The sequence below is a fragment of the Capsaspora owczarzaki genome (assembly GCF_000151315.2).
Source record: "Capsaspora owczarzaki ATCC 30864 unplaced genomic scaffold supercont2.7, whole genome shotgun sequence".
NCBI lineage: Eukaryota > Filasterea > Ministeriida > Capsasporidae > Capsaspora > Capsaspora owczarzaki.
In genome coordinates, this window is record NW_011887298.1 from 1,218,162 (window position 1) to 1,233,340 (window position 15,179).

The 15,179-nt window shown below is 55.5% G+C and overlaps 5 protein-coding genes across 5 annotated transcripts; 3 read left to right on the forward strand and 2 right to left on the reverse strand.

Moving 5' to 3' along the window:
• The first annotated feature begins 90 nt into the window (after positions 1 to 90).
• Positions 91 to 6,006, forward strand: CAOG_04870 (hypothetical protein). The gene is made up of 3 exons (XM_004347571.2): positions 91 to 527; positions 626 to 761; positions 850 to 6,006. The coding sequence occupies exons 1-3, from the start codon at positions 105 to 107 to the stop codon at positions 5,793 to 5,795; spliced, it is 5,505 nt and encodes a 1,834-aa protein (XP_004347621.1). The 5' UTR covers positions 91 to 104; the 3' UTR covers positions 5,796 to 6,006.
• Positions 5,807 to 8,296, reverse strand: CAOG_04871 (ADP-ribosylglycohydrolase). Its single transcript, XM_004347572.2, has 8 exons — positions 8,098 to 8,296; positions 7,180 to 7,978; positions 6,992 to 7,064; positions 6,810 to 6,874; positions 6,540 to 6,712; positions 6,356 to 6,459; positions 6,177 to 6,281; positions 5,807 to 6,090 (listed from the first exon to the last, which is right to left on the reverse strand). The coding sequence occupies exons 1-8, from the start codon at positions 8,257 to 8,259 to the stop codon at positions 5,901 to 5,903; spliced, it is 1,671 nt and encodes a 556-aa protein (XP_004347622.1). The 5' UTR covers positions 8,260 to 8,296; the 3' UTR covers positions 5,807 to 5,900.
• Positions 8,297 to 8,388: 92 nt separating this feature from the next.
• CAOG_04872 (hypothetical protein) lies at positions 8,389 to 11,184 on the reverse strand. Its single transcript, XM_004347573.2, has 4 exons — positions 10,574 to 11,184; positions 10,245 to 10,337; positions 9,342 to 10,121; positions 8,389 to 9,174 (listed from the first exon to the last, which is right to left on the reverse strand). The coding sequence occupies exons 1-4, from the start codon at positions 11,120 to 11,122 to the stop codon at positions 8,497 to 8,499; spliced, it is 2,100 nt and encodes a 699-aa protein (XP_004347623.2). The 5' UTR covers positions 11,123 to 11,184; the 3' UTR covers positions 8,389 to 8,496.
• Positions 11,185 to 11,415: 231 nt separating this feature from the next.
• CAOG_08835 (hypothetical protein) lies at positions 11,416 to 12,866 on the forward strand. The gene is made up of 3 exons (XM_011272174.1): positions 11,416 to 12,299; positions 12,381 to 12,455; positions 12,565 to 12,866. The coding sequence occupies exons 1-3, from the start codon at positions 11,427 to 11,429 to the stop codon at positions 12,763 to 12,765; spliced, it is 1,149 nt and encodes a 382-aa protein (XP_011270476.1). The 5' UTR covers positions 11,416 to 11,426; the 3' UTR covers positions 12,766 to 12,866.
• CAOG_08836 (hypothetical protein) lies at positions 12,810 to 14,659 on the forward strand. The gene is made up of 2 exons (XM_011272175.1): positions 12,810 to 13,174; positions 13,281 to 14,659. Exons 1-2 carry the CDS (start codon positions 12,940 to 12,942, stop codon positions 14,300 to 14,302), a joined length of 1,257 nt encoding a protein of 418 aa, XP_011270477.1. The 5' UTR covers positions 12,810 to 12,939; the 3' UTR covers positions 14,303 to 14,659.
• The last annotated feature ends 520 nt before the right edge of the window (positions 14,660 to 15,179 follow it).

The window sequence follows — 15,179 nt, forward strand, 5'->3', positions numbered from 1 at the left end:
GTGCAATCGCATGTACTCCAGCATTATTTCCACAGCGACATGCACATCCCCCAATTCTGCATGCATGCATTGCGCACTCCTTACTTTTGTGTTCGATCGTCCACATGTCGACGCACCCGAGCGCGCGATCGAGACGGCAACCTGCAGCCTCAGACGGCGCCGATGCAGATCAAGCCGAACTGATGCGTCTACAGCACGAGTTTGAATCCAGCGGTGCGCGCCCAGCTGCAGCCAGCTTGAGGCGAGCGGCGCCACCTGTCGCTGTTGCTGCGTCGTCGTCGTCGTTGGTCTCTACTTCGACGACTTCTACTCCTTCTACTCCTTCGACTGCTGCTGCTGCTGCTGCACGACCGAGCGCACCAGCTCCTGCGCGCGATGTCATCCAACTCACTGGCGCGGCGCTGGCTGCTGCTGGAGACGCAAGCGTGGCCCACTCGAGCGGTGCGAACGTAGTCGCTTCCTCCTCATCTGCTTCCACCGCTGGCACGACCAAGAAGCCCTCCAAGTTTGCACTCCAACGCATCGAGGTTTGTGTTCATGCATAGTTGGATATTACACCAAAAAGATTGCTCGAGTTTTTTTGCTCACTTTTGCTTGGGATTGGGCTTTCAATGGTTTGTTGCAGGAACAACAACGCGCAGCACAAGCTCAGCTGAGCAGAGCCGCACCCGCCGTTCGGTCGTCGGATGTCATGATGGATGGCATGGAAGAAAGCGTTCCGACTGGCAGAATCGCTCTAGACATGTTTGAAGAAATGGATCGTAAGGATGCTCTGCTTTTCTATTTTTTTTTTTTTTTCATGGATTGGTCGCTGGTGAAAACAAGTCATTCAACAATTTGTGTACACAGGCCAAGACACCAGCATGTCTGCTTTGCTGAGCCGCGTTGTGGAAAAGGAGCGCGTCGTGTTTACACCTCGTGTGGCCAGCGTGCCATTGGAGCGTGGCTTCCCAGCTGCTCAGTCAGTGGACTGGCGAGCCTTGCAAGCGTCGGAACAGCCAGACTCGACGTCAGGTCTCAACTTCACGCAGCTCAAGCAGCCAGAAGGCCCAAAGTCAAAGCGCAGCATCTTTAGCCAGATGTTTGATGCGCAGCGCGAGGTGGACAAGCAGCGAGCCATCGACGCCGCGCAAGCCCAATTGGGTAGCGCCGATCGTCCGCCGGCGTCCAAGATTCCAGCAGCGACATTGCCGCAAGTCGAGCAGGCTGCAAGCAGTAAACCTCTCATTGTTGAGCGCGACATTATCAAGTTGAGTGACAAACTCGTCATCAAGCCGCTCGTTGTTCCAGACACGGCTGCAGGGCCCGCCAAGAACTCTGAGGTGGACTTTCTTGCGCCTCTGCCAACATCTGAGCGCGATCAGATTGCTACTGAGAACGACAACCGACTTTCGTCGATGAGCAAAGCTGAAATTCTTGAAGCCCAAGAAGAGATTCGCCGCCTGCTTGGTCCAGACGCGATTCGGTTGCTCACCACGGGCAAGCGCCAACAACAGCCCAACTCGTCGGGCAGTGTGCCGATTCCGAATGCTGCCAGTGATCCCTCCAACTCAGCATCCTCGTCTTCTGTGGGTGCTGCGTCGGTTGCATCGCTCCCCGCTCAAGTAGAGGCTGCCGCGCCAGCCAACGACACTCTGCTGCCGAGCGATCCGGACGCAGCCGAAGCCAAGCGTGCCCTCGACACCCTGCTTGATGCCAACCATCGCAGCAACAAGGAGTGGGTGAACATGGATGTGGTTGAACAGGACAAATTGGCCTGGATTGTCACGCCTGCCGACAAGCCAATGGCGGCTTTTCCGCAGCAGCACGCTCCCAGCCAATCCGCCGAGACCAGCCCTGATGCAGCAACCTCCTCGTCTTCCAACACCACTGGCATGCTCAACATTACTCAGCGCGCGGACGGGACACTGGATGTCCAGACCCCTCGCGATCAAGCACAGCAAGAGGCAGCCGGTGCAAATGCTCCCGGGACCAAAGTTCGCTTTGACTTTCAAGGCGCGGTTGTGCCGCTTGGCGCAGACATCCCGGCCGACCGCGCGCTGCACCATCACGGAGACGAGCCGGACGCTGCAGGATACACCATTGGCGAGCTGCTGATTCTCGCTCGGTCGGCTTTGCCGGCACAAAACGTGCTGGCGCTCAACCTGCTCGCCAACATTGCCGGCAACGCTTGGCTCGGCCAATTCGCCAATTCAATCCACGCGTCCGTATTGGAGACGCTCGTTGATGGCATTTCCCTGCCGCTTGTGCTTCGGCATGCGCTTGACAGCACCCACTCGAGCGTGATGGCGGCGGCCATTCGCTGTCTCGCCAGCCTTTCATGCCCGGGTCTACATGCGTCCGACACGAGGCGCCGGACCCTGGCGGCGGCCGATGCTGCTGCCTCCTCGCGTTCAGCAAGCTCGCAGCCTCTCCAGCCGTCTCGTCGCCAGCAGCAGCTCGATACTGAATTTGTCGCTTCGCGAAGCGTCAGCGCGCCGGAAGAGCGATATTTGGACGACAACTTTTTGTTTGCGTACCGAGGCTACGAGCTGCCCTCGTTCCGGCCGACCGTGCAGCTCGCCACGGCTGCGCAGGAACAGCAGCAGCAGGAACGCAAGCAGCAGTCCTTCGACATGAATGACGACAATGATGCGCCGCAACTAACAGACGAGCAAAAGGCCAAGCACGATATTGTCATTGGCTTTCTTGATATGCAGCTCCTTGATCGCCTGCGTTACATTCTCGAAGTGTGCCAACTTCCCGGTGTGGCGGACGACGTTTTGCGCATTCTCATTCGCATTGCCCGTCATTCGTTCCAAGGTGCCTCCCACATTGTAAACACACCTCGCTTGATCACGTATATTCGCGACGCCTTCCTTGCCACTCAACTGCCGGCGGTTGCTGGCGCATCGCCTCAAAGCGCTGCCGACGTGTACGCCAAGCCGCGTGCTCTTGCCATCAAATTGATGCGTGTCATCACCCAAGTCGACCGCTCGCTTGCCACCACGTTGATTTCCAACAGCGTACCCCAAGCCGTCATGCCTTTCCTCCTTCAAGGCCCAGTGGATGCCCTGGGCGAGCTGGAACCTGCCGCCGGCCTGGACCATCTCGTCGAGCTCGCTCGTGCCGATTCGATGTCTGCCGAGGATGTGGATGCTCGGTTTGCCTTGGCCATCGAAACGCTCAACCTTTGGCGCGCATTGGCGCTGTATGGCCTGTACTGTGATCCTTGGAAGACCTTGTTTGGATCCATGATGGAGCAGTTCTTGGCTGTTGCGCGACTGGATTGGAGCACACTCTTGTCGGCGACGCTGCTGGACCTTCCACGCGGGCAAGCTATTGCTGCCAACTTGTTGGACTGGACGGTTGCCTTTGTCAACCTTGCGGCTGCGCTGACCATCGTGGCCGCCGATCCCCAGCAGGCCGTGCCCACGCACGCGGTGCACTGGTCGCACGCGGCAGATCTGCACGAGCCGATTGCGCTGTTGCTCGCAAACTGCTCTCTTGTCGTGTCTCACGCCCGCGATCAGCAATTGCAAGACCGTGCGATGTTTGTGCTGTCGGTGCAGTCTCGCATCACATCTGCGTGCTTTCGGTTTTTCAGCGTCTACACGAGCGGCGCTCGTCAGCAAGTGCCAGCTCAAGATGCGGTGCAAGTTCGCGTTGGAGCGTGTGTTCGGACGGTGCTGCTTCCCCGTGTGCTGAGCTTGTTGCCCCAAACGTTGAGTCGGCTGCCCATCGCGGCAGCAGAGCGTCTGGGTTCGGAAGATGCAAACTTGACAGCCGCGCTTTCGGCCATCTTCGAGGCATCTTCATCTCTTGCCGCGTTGCCGTCGCTGCCCATTCGGCAGCGCTTTTCACACTTTGACGACGCGCTTGAGCTCGCGCTCTCGTTGCTGCGGTTTGTGAATGCGTTGCTGGTCAGCGATCCCGCCTTCGCTGCTGCTGTATTGCCGGCAGTCGTCTCGCCTTTCGCGGACGCCTACATTGCGGCGTACACTCAACAAAATCCAGTCAGCTCCGTCAAGCAGCAGCAGGAGGCGGAGGCAGCGATCGTCTCGGGCCAGCCAGCCACCTCGACCGGCACCGCCAGCTTTGCAGGGTATGTGGGTCGGCGGCAAGGCTATGTGGCGTTTGAGCTCCTCGAGGCTCTTCGTCTTGCGTGGGACGGCGTGCTCGCCTCTGGACTCGAGGAGGACTCGCAGCAGGCGACGGAGGCCCTTTCTGCTCGAGTCAAGCAACAGCGACTTGGACTGTGCATTTTCGAGCGCTTGCATTCGGGCGACGAGTATCTCGCCAAGCACCTGCTTGTGCATGTATTAACGCGACCGGTCACACGCGACTTTGCATCCACCGAGGATGCGCATGCCGTGTTTTTCGAGAAAGTCGCAACTGCACCCACCGACCTCGTCGCACTGGGGTGGAAGGCTGAGAATCTGCTGCGGCAACCTCGCGGTGCTGAAGTGTTGCGAGGCGCCTATCTACACTTGCTGGCTCCGACCGCGACCATTTCTCACGCTGAAGCGCGTCATTCGCACCTGCCCTTGCGGCTCGGCTCGTTCGTTCTCCCTTCTGGCAAGCAGTTTCCACCGCCCGCGGACTGGATGTATGGCCCGATCGCCAAATTCCAGAGCGACGCAACAAAGCTGCTTGCGAGCGTGGGACCATTGTTTGAGCTGCGCAAGAAGGACAACAGGGCGTTCTTTGGCGACCAGAATGTTGACCATGTGACTGCCATTCAGGCTGAGACGCTGCAGTTTGTTGCCTACTTTGAGCTTTTGCACGGTGCTCACACCACGGCTTGTGCCGTTGCCCTTGGAGTCAAGGTTGCTCGAATGATGCTCGTTTTTCTCACGCAAGGCGACGGCTGGCGCGACGACCAAGTGCAAGCGTGCCTGCGCACCCTGCTCGCCAATGTCGTGTCTCACAGTCAGTTGGCGGGCGCTCCGACGAGCCTCATCACGGAGCGTGCACCAGCGTGGACTGCGCCTTCCGGGGACGCTTTGCCGAGCAGCAGCGCTCTCTTTGCAACGCTGCTTCCGCCGCCGCCGCCTCCCGCAACAAAGCCCGCGACTCTGCAACGCCGACGCCCCCTTCACTTGACGGATATGACTGTGCCTCGCTTCGATGCCATGTATCGTGAGTTTGTCCAGCGCTTCCTCGGCGTGTCCTTCAGCGACCCCGTTTTTGGGTCGTTTGTTCTTTTGTGTCAGATTCCAAGCGTGTCCCCAGGGACTGCAGCTGCTCGGCGCATGCTGTGGACGGAGCATTCGGATGCTTTGCGCATGCTCTTGGTTGATCCTGTGCGCGATCTGCCCTTCCATCCCGCGCACCTGCTCGACCCGCTGGAACTGGACGTGCCGCTCTTGGAGGCCATGGCGCGCGCTCTACTCGCTGGCCAGGCGCAGCGTGCCTGGTCTTCTGTGCTCTATGGCGTGGCGCTGCACCACGTCGTTGCGTTCGCGTTTGAGCACGGCGTCTGGGCGCTCCCCCTGTCCAGCAACGTCAGTGCGGATGCGAATACGGACAGCGCTGATGTGGGATTGTTGCAACCCGCAGAAAACCCGGCAGAAAGCGGGGATGTACTCGTTGCCAAATTGGCTGCGTCCCGGCAATCCATTCTAACGGCCATCCTCGCATGCCAGCTCCACGAGCCCGTTCGTGACCTGCTCACCTATCAACCGCTGCTCCGCTTTGCCGCCAAACCTGACGCTTCTCGTCTTGCCATCCTGCGCAAACTCGCCGGAGATGCGAAAATCGACTCGATTCCGAACTCTCTCGTTCGTGAGTGGCTGGGCTCGTCCATGCAGTGACTGCGTGATGTTTGATGAACGGATGTTTGCATAGTTTTTTTTGCAAACTTTTTTTGGTATCTTTTTGCACAACAAGACAACAATAACAACAAAATGGATACTCATTTAACGAGTCACCCCTTTGCGGTTCAAGTAGAGCGGATCGGACGAATTGGTTGTCAAGTGCATGATATCAAGCAGCTGGTTGATAAACGTCATAATCCACTCAATGTATGGCAGCGTATCCCGTAGGTGTGTTGGCAGCTTGTTGAATCCGACCTTCGCCCCCGCCAAAGCGCCAAATACCGCGGCATTTCTATCACCCATGAACAATCCACCACGAGACGATGAGAGAGGGGCAGGATAGGGCCCCTTGGAATTCCCAATAATCACAAAACTTACGTGTCAGCATCTCCGGCACACATGGTGACTTGACGCAGGCCACCTTCAAAGGATGGGGATCCGCGGAGGGCGTAGAATCCGCATCCCAAGGTCTTGAGTGTGTATCTGAGCGATTGGAGAAGGTGAGCACACACGCCAAAACGAACAAGTTGAGATGTTTTTTGCACAGACTCGCATACCCCATTCCTTGAGAACACAGATCCAGAGCCTGTAGGCTCTCTGCAAACACGTGCTTGCGGTAGTCCTCGATGTGCTCGGGCTCGGTCATCTCGCGCTCGCCGTACTGGAAGAACGTGAACAGCAATGCGAGATGAATGCACGACAACTACGAACTGCATACAGTCCAAACTGTAGCAACTGTACCTCATACGCGCGTTGCACCAATGCTTTCTGCTGCTCACTGTCAGAGCAATCGAATGCTCCTTGAAGAATCAGCGCAATGGCAGTGGTGACAGAGACACACGACGCAATGCATCGAGGATCTGCGTGAGTAATTTTGCAAACGTTGCGGGTGTTCTCGATGACTTTGGCGATGTCTGTTTAGCCAACATGCCCCAAAGTTAATGCTGTACTCTTTTTTTGCATGTCCACACACAAAACAAATAAACGGGGTTGGAAGATGCGCCGACAAACCATTGTAATCCAGCACGCCCAAGATTGCAGTTCTCATCACACCGCCGTTCGCAGCAGCTCGTTTGCTGTTTTTTTTCCAGTCAGATGAAGGGGGGGGGGGTGTTACAATGATGATGATGAGTGAGGAGGCAAGAATGTCTGCGTCGAAATCACCAAACCAAATCGTTAATCCTTGGACTTACCCGCCTTTCTCCCACACCATCTGAGCCACGCCGTGTGGATCCTTGGTGAAATCTGGGTGCTCGACAACCTCCCCTGGTGAGAATGCATCAAATCAAACGTCACATGAAGGAAAGGCGAGTGAGACAACGACACGGACACTTTGTTTGCACTCACCTGTCAGACACTCAATCAAAGAAAACGAACGTACCAACAGTATTACCCAAACCAAGACCTCGAACGTCCCCAACCTCGGGAAACCCGTGCTCCACCCAGTGCAGCAAGCCTTCGGCAATATCTTGCACAACGACTTTGCCATTGTTCTTGATCAGGCTTCGCATGATGACAATCATCTGGTCGGTGTCGTCGGTCCAATCGCCCTGCACCCAACGCGAGCGGTGACGATCCCGCACAATCTTGGAGTAATCCGCCGGTCCGTCTGGGCCGTACGCTTCCAGGGCCTGAGCGACGGACATGAATTCGGTGGCGAGGCCAAAAGCGTCGCCAATGGCCTGGCCAAACACGACGCCCTTAATCCGGTCAATCACAACATGCTTGGGCAGCTTGGATCCCTGAGCGAGCGTGTACGATCTCTGCCGCGGCTGAGTCTCGTCATCAGTCTTGGACGCTGACGCAGCGCAGTCGCTTGAAATAGCACCACTCGGCGTCGCCTTTCCCGAGTCAGTGGGTGTAGTGGCGGCAGTGTCTCGACTCGTACTAGCAGCACCAGTACTGGCAGCAACAGTAGCAGCAGCAGTAGCAGCAGCGGGCGTGCTCTCAGCGGCAAAGAGATCAGCGGGAACGCCGTGAATTGGCGCGGGCGTCGTGCCAAACTTGAACCGGTAGATGTGCTCGTACCACGGCGTCAGCAACGGGTGCGTAATGTAGCTGTCGCACGCATAGCACCAGATGCTGTGGTCTGCGAGGCTGAGGACAATCGGATGGCTCGCTTCGCCGCCGTGCACTGCAGCACACCCGTTGATCTCGCGTCCACAATGCACAGCAAGGCACTGACAAGTTGATTTCAGTTCAGGTTGAGCACGATCGAGACATTGAAGGTGGAAACGCAGTTTGAGCGCAATCGCCGCCCACCAGCGATTCTTGTCAATCTGAGCCACTTCGATATTACCTGCAGGCACACCCAGTTCTCGGTCGGATCGCCGCACGTGCGGCATGGCTTGGAGTGCGGATTGTTCTCTTCTGTCTGTGGATGCTGCGATGCGTTGAATGGGCTCAGTGCGTCTGTTTCAACATGAGGACAGTCGTGCTTTGGGTGGACTGCGAACGCCATGGTTGGGTTGGGGGGGGGGGAAATGAGTGGAAAAACAACAAGAAATAAAAGACTGAGATGGCAAACTCGCGGGATTTAGGTTGGTGTTGATGTCCAACGAAATGCACGATATGGCCCAAATGAAAAAAACAAGCAGTAAATTGTACTGTACTTTGCTCAGACAGCACGGGGAAGGGTAGAAATACAAACAACATCAAAAACATAAAACATCGCGCATCTCTCTTGTTGCTGTGCCTCTTAGGCAACCACGGGATCAAACTCTGCAACAAGACCAACATGGTCAGAAGGCATTTGACCATCACGAGGATGCTGCCCAATCACATCAATCGACCGTGGTCGGAGAACGGAGGGCGAGCCAGCAGGTTGGCGGAGGTACATGTAGTCGATGCGCTTGCTCAAAAAGTTGGCGTGGGTATTGAACGTCATGCCATAAAGCGGATGATCCGATGGTGGCGCGTGTGGGAGCTTGTCGTCCGTTCGCGGGTCGTACGACGGCTCGGGTCGCAACGCCAGCCAAACATCGCGCATGTCGCCGACGCGAATGTTCCGAAGAGTGACATTTCCATTCAGGAATTGCATGGCGGTGGACAGTGGCGTGGCGTTCAGATCGCCCATGAAGAGCTGCGGGCGCGGACTGTCCCGCGCGAGCTTGCGCAAAAAGTCGTAGACACGCAAGGCCGCTACCGACCGCGCCGAGTCCACGAGCGAGAAATGGGAGACCACAACATCGACAACGCCCACGCTCGGGACATCAATTTCAGCATGGAAGAGAATGCGCTGGTGGGGATCCTCCGGGATGCGCGGCAGGAGCAGGTAGCCCGTATTCAAAATGGGGTATCGCGAGTAAATGGCGAGGCCTTCCTCCACGCGTCCCGTGAGATCAAGAGGGTAGGACATGGCAGGTTGGAAGGCAAACTAGACGGGTTTGGCCAAAAACAACAAAAAAAAAGGCAAACAAAAGTGCAGCAGGAACCAAAAAAAAAAAAAGCCCATGAGCAACCATTGAAGTTTGAACTGTCGGTATCATTTTCGCCGCCACTCCCCCGCCGCCCCGCCGCCCTCAAGCCCCACCCCCGGCTCACCTGATACCCTGGAAGATAGCGAAGAAGATCGCTGGCTTGGTTGGCTGGGGGCAGCGAATGAACCAAGGAATCGTCAAATCGAACTTCTTGCAGTGCGACAATGTCGGCCTGGGCCTCATGCAGGATACTGCCGATGTGGTCCATGCGGGAGTTATACTTGGCTTCGCCGCGACCGTTGGCATTCCAAATGTTAAACGAAACCACTTTGAGGGGCGCAGCCGAGGAGCGGGTTGGCGCGGCAGCTGTCAAGCGGGAATCGGTTCGCCGGAAGTAGCGGGTCGAGCGCACGGCCTCGGATTGGTGGATGGAGTAGACGGACGAGATCGGGAAGGGCGTGGAGAGAGAAGAGGAGGCGGTATAGTGATTCTTCTCGGCAGCCTGGGAGGATGCTGAGACGGCATCCGACTCGGTGACTTTAGCCGCATTCATGTCGTAGCGCAAGAGCAGACCGTTTGCTTCCACAGCACGCGCCTCCTTTTCCGACATGGCATCGTACGTTCGAGCATCCGCTTCACGCGCCAGGCTCAGCGGCGTGTCAAACCAGGTGTGAGCGAAGAGATGCACCGTGTTGTCTGCAAAGTTTTGCGTAAAAGCCATGCGGTGTGTGTGTCGGATCCAGGTCTCACCAGCACCACATCCCAGGGCAATGCAACACCACGCGCAGCTGTACTCCCACTCGAGCGCGAGGGAAACGGTGCGACCAAACGAGAGTGATTGGCGGATGTCATCCTCGCTCAGCGAGTCGATCGGACTGTGTCCATTCTTGGTGTGCAGCAGTTCCTGTAGCATGTGTGTAAGAGACAGAGCGTGTGTGTGTGAGAGAGAGTGTGAGTGTGCGAGGCGGGGGGGGTGGTTGAAATGGCAGAATCGGCTCGACAACAAGTACATTTGCGAAAAACTCACGAGAATGCGAACTTCGGCGATTGTTGGCAGGACTGTGTTTTGCGGATTGAAGCACTCGTTGGCGTGTGATTCGATCACAGGCAGCGCTGCATTCTGCGTCACCGCACAAGAATTCTCCGTGAGTCAGAGCCAGACATTGAACTTTTTGTGGTTTGTTTCCTGTCTCTCTCTCGTTCTCTCGTTCTCTCGTTCTCTGCGAGACTACTCATCGGCTTCATGCCCGATGCTCAAGGATGCAGATGAGCATCCAGGTCAGGAGTCACGCGTCTTGTTCCCCACCAAACCTTGACGTGGCTCGTCCAGATTGGCTTCGAAATGGCTTTCTTTACCTTGACAATGTGGATGATGCTTGGATCGCTTGCACTGACGCGCGCGCCGTGGAGATTGACTGGAATCGCAGCGTTGGCGACCTGGCGCAGCGGGAGGACTGCGGCTGGGTGGTTGGAGGCCCTCCTGCGCGCCCTGCGGATGTCGCCCTGGATCTTTGGCGGGATTGGCTGGCCCATGTACCCCGGCTTCTTCTTGCCATCGCGATCGCCATCGCCGTTGGATGCATCGGATGAGGGTGATGCGTGGTACGTGTATGAGAATCCAAAGAGCGGTCGCAGGACTCCGCCGTACGCCAGCGTCGGCCACTCGTCGTCCTCCGTGCTCGTCGCCCTGTTGTCCACAAACCGCGTCTCGTAGTCAACGTCGTACAGCCGCTTCATCACTGCAGCAACGCGCGGCGGATCGTCCAGCAGCAGCAGCAGCGAGGCGGGCGATTCAGCAGCAGCAGCAGCAGCAGCAGCAGCAGCAGTGGTGATCATCAACATCGCCATCGTGACCACGGCAATGACAGCCAGCCAGTCACGGCGATGCTTGTTTGGCTGCTTCATGACAAAGAATCAATAGAAATCAATAGAAATCAATACAAAGAGAGAAGAGAGAAAGAACAAGAAGAAGAAGAAAGAGTGGGAAAAAAAAAAACAGATTTACTTTTTTTGTCCTTTTTGAGTGCAATTCTGAGAACTTTTTGCTGTTTGTTTTTTGTTTGTTTTTGTTTTTCCAAGATTGTTGTAAGTTTTGACGCGATTTTTTGGGAATGCGAGTTTTTTTTTGTTGCTTTGCTTTGTTTTGTTTTTCGTTTGCTTTCTCAGATTTGTCGTTTCATTTCATTTCAGTCTTTCTCCTTCTATTGCAATGGACGCAGCTGAAGCAGCGCGCGAACGACGGCGGCAACGCATCATGGCGAACGCTGGAAACCGCCTCCAAGCACTGGCAGAGACATCGCGAGCCACATCGACGGAAGCGCAGCACAGCCATGCCGATGGTGCAACGACATCAACTGCGACGGCGACGGCGACGGCCACGGCGACTGCTCAGCAGGGAGAAGAGTATGAGCGACCTCGAGGACAAGTGGTGGCGACCGAGACAGCGACGAGTGCTGAGCCCAGTGCTGCGAATGCTAATGCTGATGCTACTGCTGATGCTGGGTTGATCAAGGAGACGCCTCAGGCACACTCGCACGCGCACCACGGAGGCAGCGTCGTGGCAGCGAGCGAGACAACCGCCGCGACAGCAACGACCAAGCCCGAGTCCAACCAAGCAGACGAGGTCACTCCAACCACAAGTAGTACAACTGAAACGAGCAAGCAAGAGAAACAAGACAGTCCGGCCGAGCAGAGGGAACGCGCTGCGTCGCAAGCCAGCCACCACGAGACCGACGCAAAGCTCGTCCATCGTCGTAGTCCAGCAACAACCACTGCCGCAACGGCAGCACCAGTCGCACCACCCGCGCAAGAACGACCAGCAGCTGGTCCGCACACACCCAAGCAACAAGTCGCACCAGCCCAACAGGCAACGCCAAAACAGCCAACACCACTCCAGCCGAAATCAGCTGCAGCTTGGGGTTGGCCCGCCTATCGGTTGCTTCTCGCCGCGCTGCTGGGGTTGCTTCTTGCTGGTGAGGCGCTTCGAGCTCTGTTGGCTGATCCTGAGATCAAGGGTACCGAGTTTGTTGTTCTGCACCGAGTTTTAAGTGAGGGTTACGATTACCCGTTGCTTCACGGAATGGTACGCGATTGAATGGGGGAACAAGCCGAGTCGCTGTTGTCACTGTATTGCTCCGGAGCTCATCTGGTTGTTATATTGCAGTCCATCATTGTAGCTTTTGCTGTCATGGAAGCGACCTTTGCAGTATTTGAAGGCAATCTTTTGCCGCTTCTTATGGTAACGTGAAGAACAATCCAACGCTTTTGGTCGAAAAGATGCTTCTTTATTTCAACCTTCTCACTTGAAATTCTTGGTGGTTTGTTGCTCTTGACTTGCTTTCTAATAGTCGGTCTTTACCCCGAGTCCATTCGGCGGATCTCCCATCATGCGACTGTTGCCAATTGGCTCGGCCCTCTTGTCGATTCTCAAGAACGCGACGCGTGATTTCGCCGCGTTCTTCTTCCTGTTTGCTACAACTTTAGCATTCCCGCTGCTATTTGTCGCCCAGGAAGTAAAAGATGAACTGCTTGATGAGACTTTGCAGTGATGGCAACCCGAATGCAAGTTCTGCACGTCTTTGTATTTTTGATACATTTTTTTCTGCTTGTTTGCCTTGGTGCACTGCCTTGGTTTTTTTTTTTCGCTCAGCAAGTCTCGAACGGCTTTAGAGACCGGGGTGGGCCATTTCTCTTTGTCTGCTTTCTCTGCTTTTTTTCCAAAAATGGCAGATCTCAACCTTTCCCGCCCTCAAGTCAACGCCGCAACAGGCGACCAACAGCAACAGCTTCATGGTGCCGTCCGACCTGCCTCGCCCACTCAAGACCGCCAACCTGATGACATTCAACGACCTCGCCTGGAGGGTCATCAGGCGGCTTCTAACGAGCAGCAACGCTTGCAAGCTACGACAGGCGCTGATCTCGCAGCGACTCGCCACCAAGCCCCAGCCCTTCAAGCCTGTGCGTCTTCCATTGTGTTGGAAAAAAACAATCGCTTGTGCCGAAGAAATACAGACACGACGTTGAAAATTCTCACTTTCATCTCTCTTTTTCGACTGTTTGGCAGCGACCAACCACGACCAGCTTGTCAGATTTTGGCAAGCTCTTCACGCCGGCCAAGTGACCGAGCAGGTCTTTCGACGGGATCCTGATGCCAACGAGGTGGACGACCCGCCTCAAGCCCAAGTAACGAGGTTCTTGACTCTGCCTGACGGCGTGTTCTGGCTTGGGAACTCCACACTGGGATCAGTGCTCATGGTCCGCAGCTGCTACGATGGACTTTTCGATGCAATCATCAACCCGCCGGCGAATCCTGAACCACATCCATTTTGGATGGATCCTCGGGTCCGCCCAACTTGGGTTGTCACTGGGAATCCAGGCATCGGCAAGACGTTCTTTCTGGCCTACTTTGTGTATCGCTTGTTTCTGCAGCATCCTCAGCTGGCGGTGGTTTACGAGCCTGCTCAACCGATACCCGCCGTTCGCTACGTGCTGCAGCCTGACCAGTCTGTGACCCAAGACAGAATTTCGTTCGACAGCTTTTCCAGCCGTCTTCTTTGGGCTCCGAATCCCGAGACTTGGTACCTCGTCGATGGCAGTTCTGGCCATAGCTCCAATGTTAACACGCTACTCGTCACGTCGCCACGCGGCGGCTTGGGCAAGCTGCTCGAAAAGAACGCCAACCCCATGATGTTCATGCCAGTGTGGTCGTGGGACGAGCTTGTTGCATGCCTCCGCCAGCAGAACGCAGCTGAAGAGAGACTGCAAGCTGCCGAGGAGCGGTATTATCGTTGGGGCGGCATCGCGCGTCATGTGTTCGATGATGAGCTGTCTCTGTCTGAGTCCGAAAGACGTTTGAACGCGGCGATTAGCAATCGCACGATCGCCTCTTTTCGCGACCTGGATCTGTTTACTGTTGAGCCAGATCTATCGCACGGAATCTTTCACATCGAGGTCCTACCCGACGGCAACCCTTTCCAACGCACCAAGATAACGTTTGCATCGAGATGGGTGGCAGGTCAAGTTCTCAAACGTGCGCTTGCCACTGAACGCGGCGAGCTCATGAACTTTTTGAGGGGTTCATTCTGACCATCCCGCCGCTCGCCCTCCTTCCGCGAGCCTGGCGCGAGTGTATCTCAGTCTCCAGGATTATTGCTTTCTGCCATCCTCTGGCAACCATCCGGCCATCGACGCCAGCGTCTCACCGAAGACGTTCTTCCAGATGACGACCACCCTGTCAAAGCGCAACGATTGAGTAACGCCATTGCTCATTAGCCCTCAGTTGTGCTTTATGGTGCCCTTTGAACTCTTCCGCGGTTTTAAGGCGCAGTCATCTTCGACTCCTTTGAATGTACGGATAGTCGTGCCATTTGCACTCTGCATCTCTTTCACATCGCCGTTTCTGCATTTTCTGCCATATCAAATAAAGCGTGTTTGTCAACGAGAACTTGAACGGTTGTTCGTGTTTGTTCAACTCCTCTCTCTCTCTCTCTCTCTCTCTCTCTCTCTCTCTCTCTCTCTCTCTCTCTCTCTCTCTCTCTCTCTCTCTCTCTCTCTCTCTCTCTCTCTCTCTCTCTCTCTCTCTCTCTCTCTCTCTCTCTCTCTCTCTCTCTCTCTCACTCTCTCTCTCTCTGTCTCTGTCTCTGTCTCTCCCTCTCTCTCTGTCGCTCTGTCTCTCTCTCTGTCTCTGCCTCTCTGTCTGTCTCTCTCTCTGCCTTTTGATATATATCTGTCTAAATATGTATATATAAAAAGCGACCCGTGTGGAGCACGTTCATATGAGCAGAGACTGGGCATTGTGCACCTCTGTGTTTTTTTTTTTTCTCTTTTTTTTGTTTCGTATTAATTTTCTATGTGCCCATCTTTGTTGTGTTTTGAGATTGCACGGATGCCCAATGTTCGAATTTTTTGGAAATGCCAATTTGTATACTTTTTAAGATATGGAAGAAGATGTGAAAAATTTGGG

What these genes read in the sequence shown, in the direction of transcription:
- CAOG_04872 (XM_004347573.2), bottom strand. Translation starts at nt 11,122, where the DNA reads ATGAAGCAGCCAAACAAGCATCGCCGTGACTGGCTGGCTGTCATTGCC. An exon ending in GCATCATCCACATTGTCAAG is followed by an intron (nt 10,338 to 10,573) that starts GTAAAGAAAGCC and finishes GCGGTGACGCAG; the next exon opens with AATGCAGCGCTGCCTGTGAT. An exon ending in GCTATCTTCCAGGGTATCAG is followed by an intron (nt 9,175 to 9,341) that starts GTGAGCCGGGGG and finishes AAACCCGTCTAG; the next exon opens with TTTGCCTTCCAACCTGCCAT.
- CAOG_08836 (XM_011272175.1), top strand. Translation starts at nt 12,940, where the DNA reads ATGGCAGATCTCAACCTTTCCCGCCCTCAAGTCAACGCCGCAACAGGC. An exon ending in AGCCCCAGCCCTTCAAGCCT is followed by an intron (nt 13,175 to 13,280) that starts GTGCGTCTTCCA and finishes ACTGTTTGGCAG; the next exon opens with CGACCAACCACGACCAGCTT.
- CAOG_08835 (XM_011272174.1), top strand. Translation starts at nt 11,427, where the DNA reads ATGGACGCAGCTGAAGCAGCGCGCGAACGACGGCGGCAACGCATCATG. An exon ending in ACCCGTTGCTTCACGGAATG is followed by an intron (nt 12,300 to 12,380) that starts GTACGCGATTGA and finishes GTTATATTGCAG; the next exon opens with TCCATCATTGTAGCTTTTGC. An exon ending in ATCTTTTGCCGCTTCTTATG is followed by an intron (nt 12,456 to 12,564) that starts GTAACGTGAAGA and finishes GCTTTCTAATAG; the next exon opens with TCGGTCTTTACCCCGAGTCC.
- CAOG_04870 (XM_004347571.2), top strand. Translation starts at nt 105, where the DNA reads ATGTCGACGCACCCGAGCGCGCGATCGAGACGGCAACCTGCAGCCTCA. An exon ending in TTGCACTCCAACGCATCGAG is followed by an intron (nt 528 to 625) that starts GTTTGTGTTCAT and finishes GGTTTGTTGCAG; the next exon opens with GAACAACAACGCGCAGCACA. An exon ending in CATGTTTGAAGAAATGGATC is followed by an intron (nt 762 to 849) that starts GTAAGGATGCTC and finishes TTGTGTACACAG; the next exon opens with GCCAAGACACCAGCATGTCT.
- CAOG_04871 (XM_004347572.2), bottom strand. Translation starts at nt 8,259, where the DNA reads ATGGCGTTCGCAGTCCACCCAAAGCACGACTGTCCTCATGTTGAAACA. An exon ending in ATGGTGTGGGAGAAAGGCGG is followed by an intron (nt 6,875 to 6,991) that starts GTAAGTCCAAGG and finishes GAAAAAAAACAG; the next exon opens with CAAACGAGCTGCTGCGAACG. An exon ending in TGTGCCGGAGATGCTGACAC is followed by an intron (nt 6,091 to 6,176) that starts GTAAGTTTTGTG and finishes CATGGGTGATAG; the next exon opens with AAATGCCGCGGTATTTGGCG.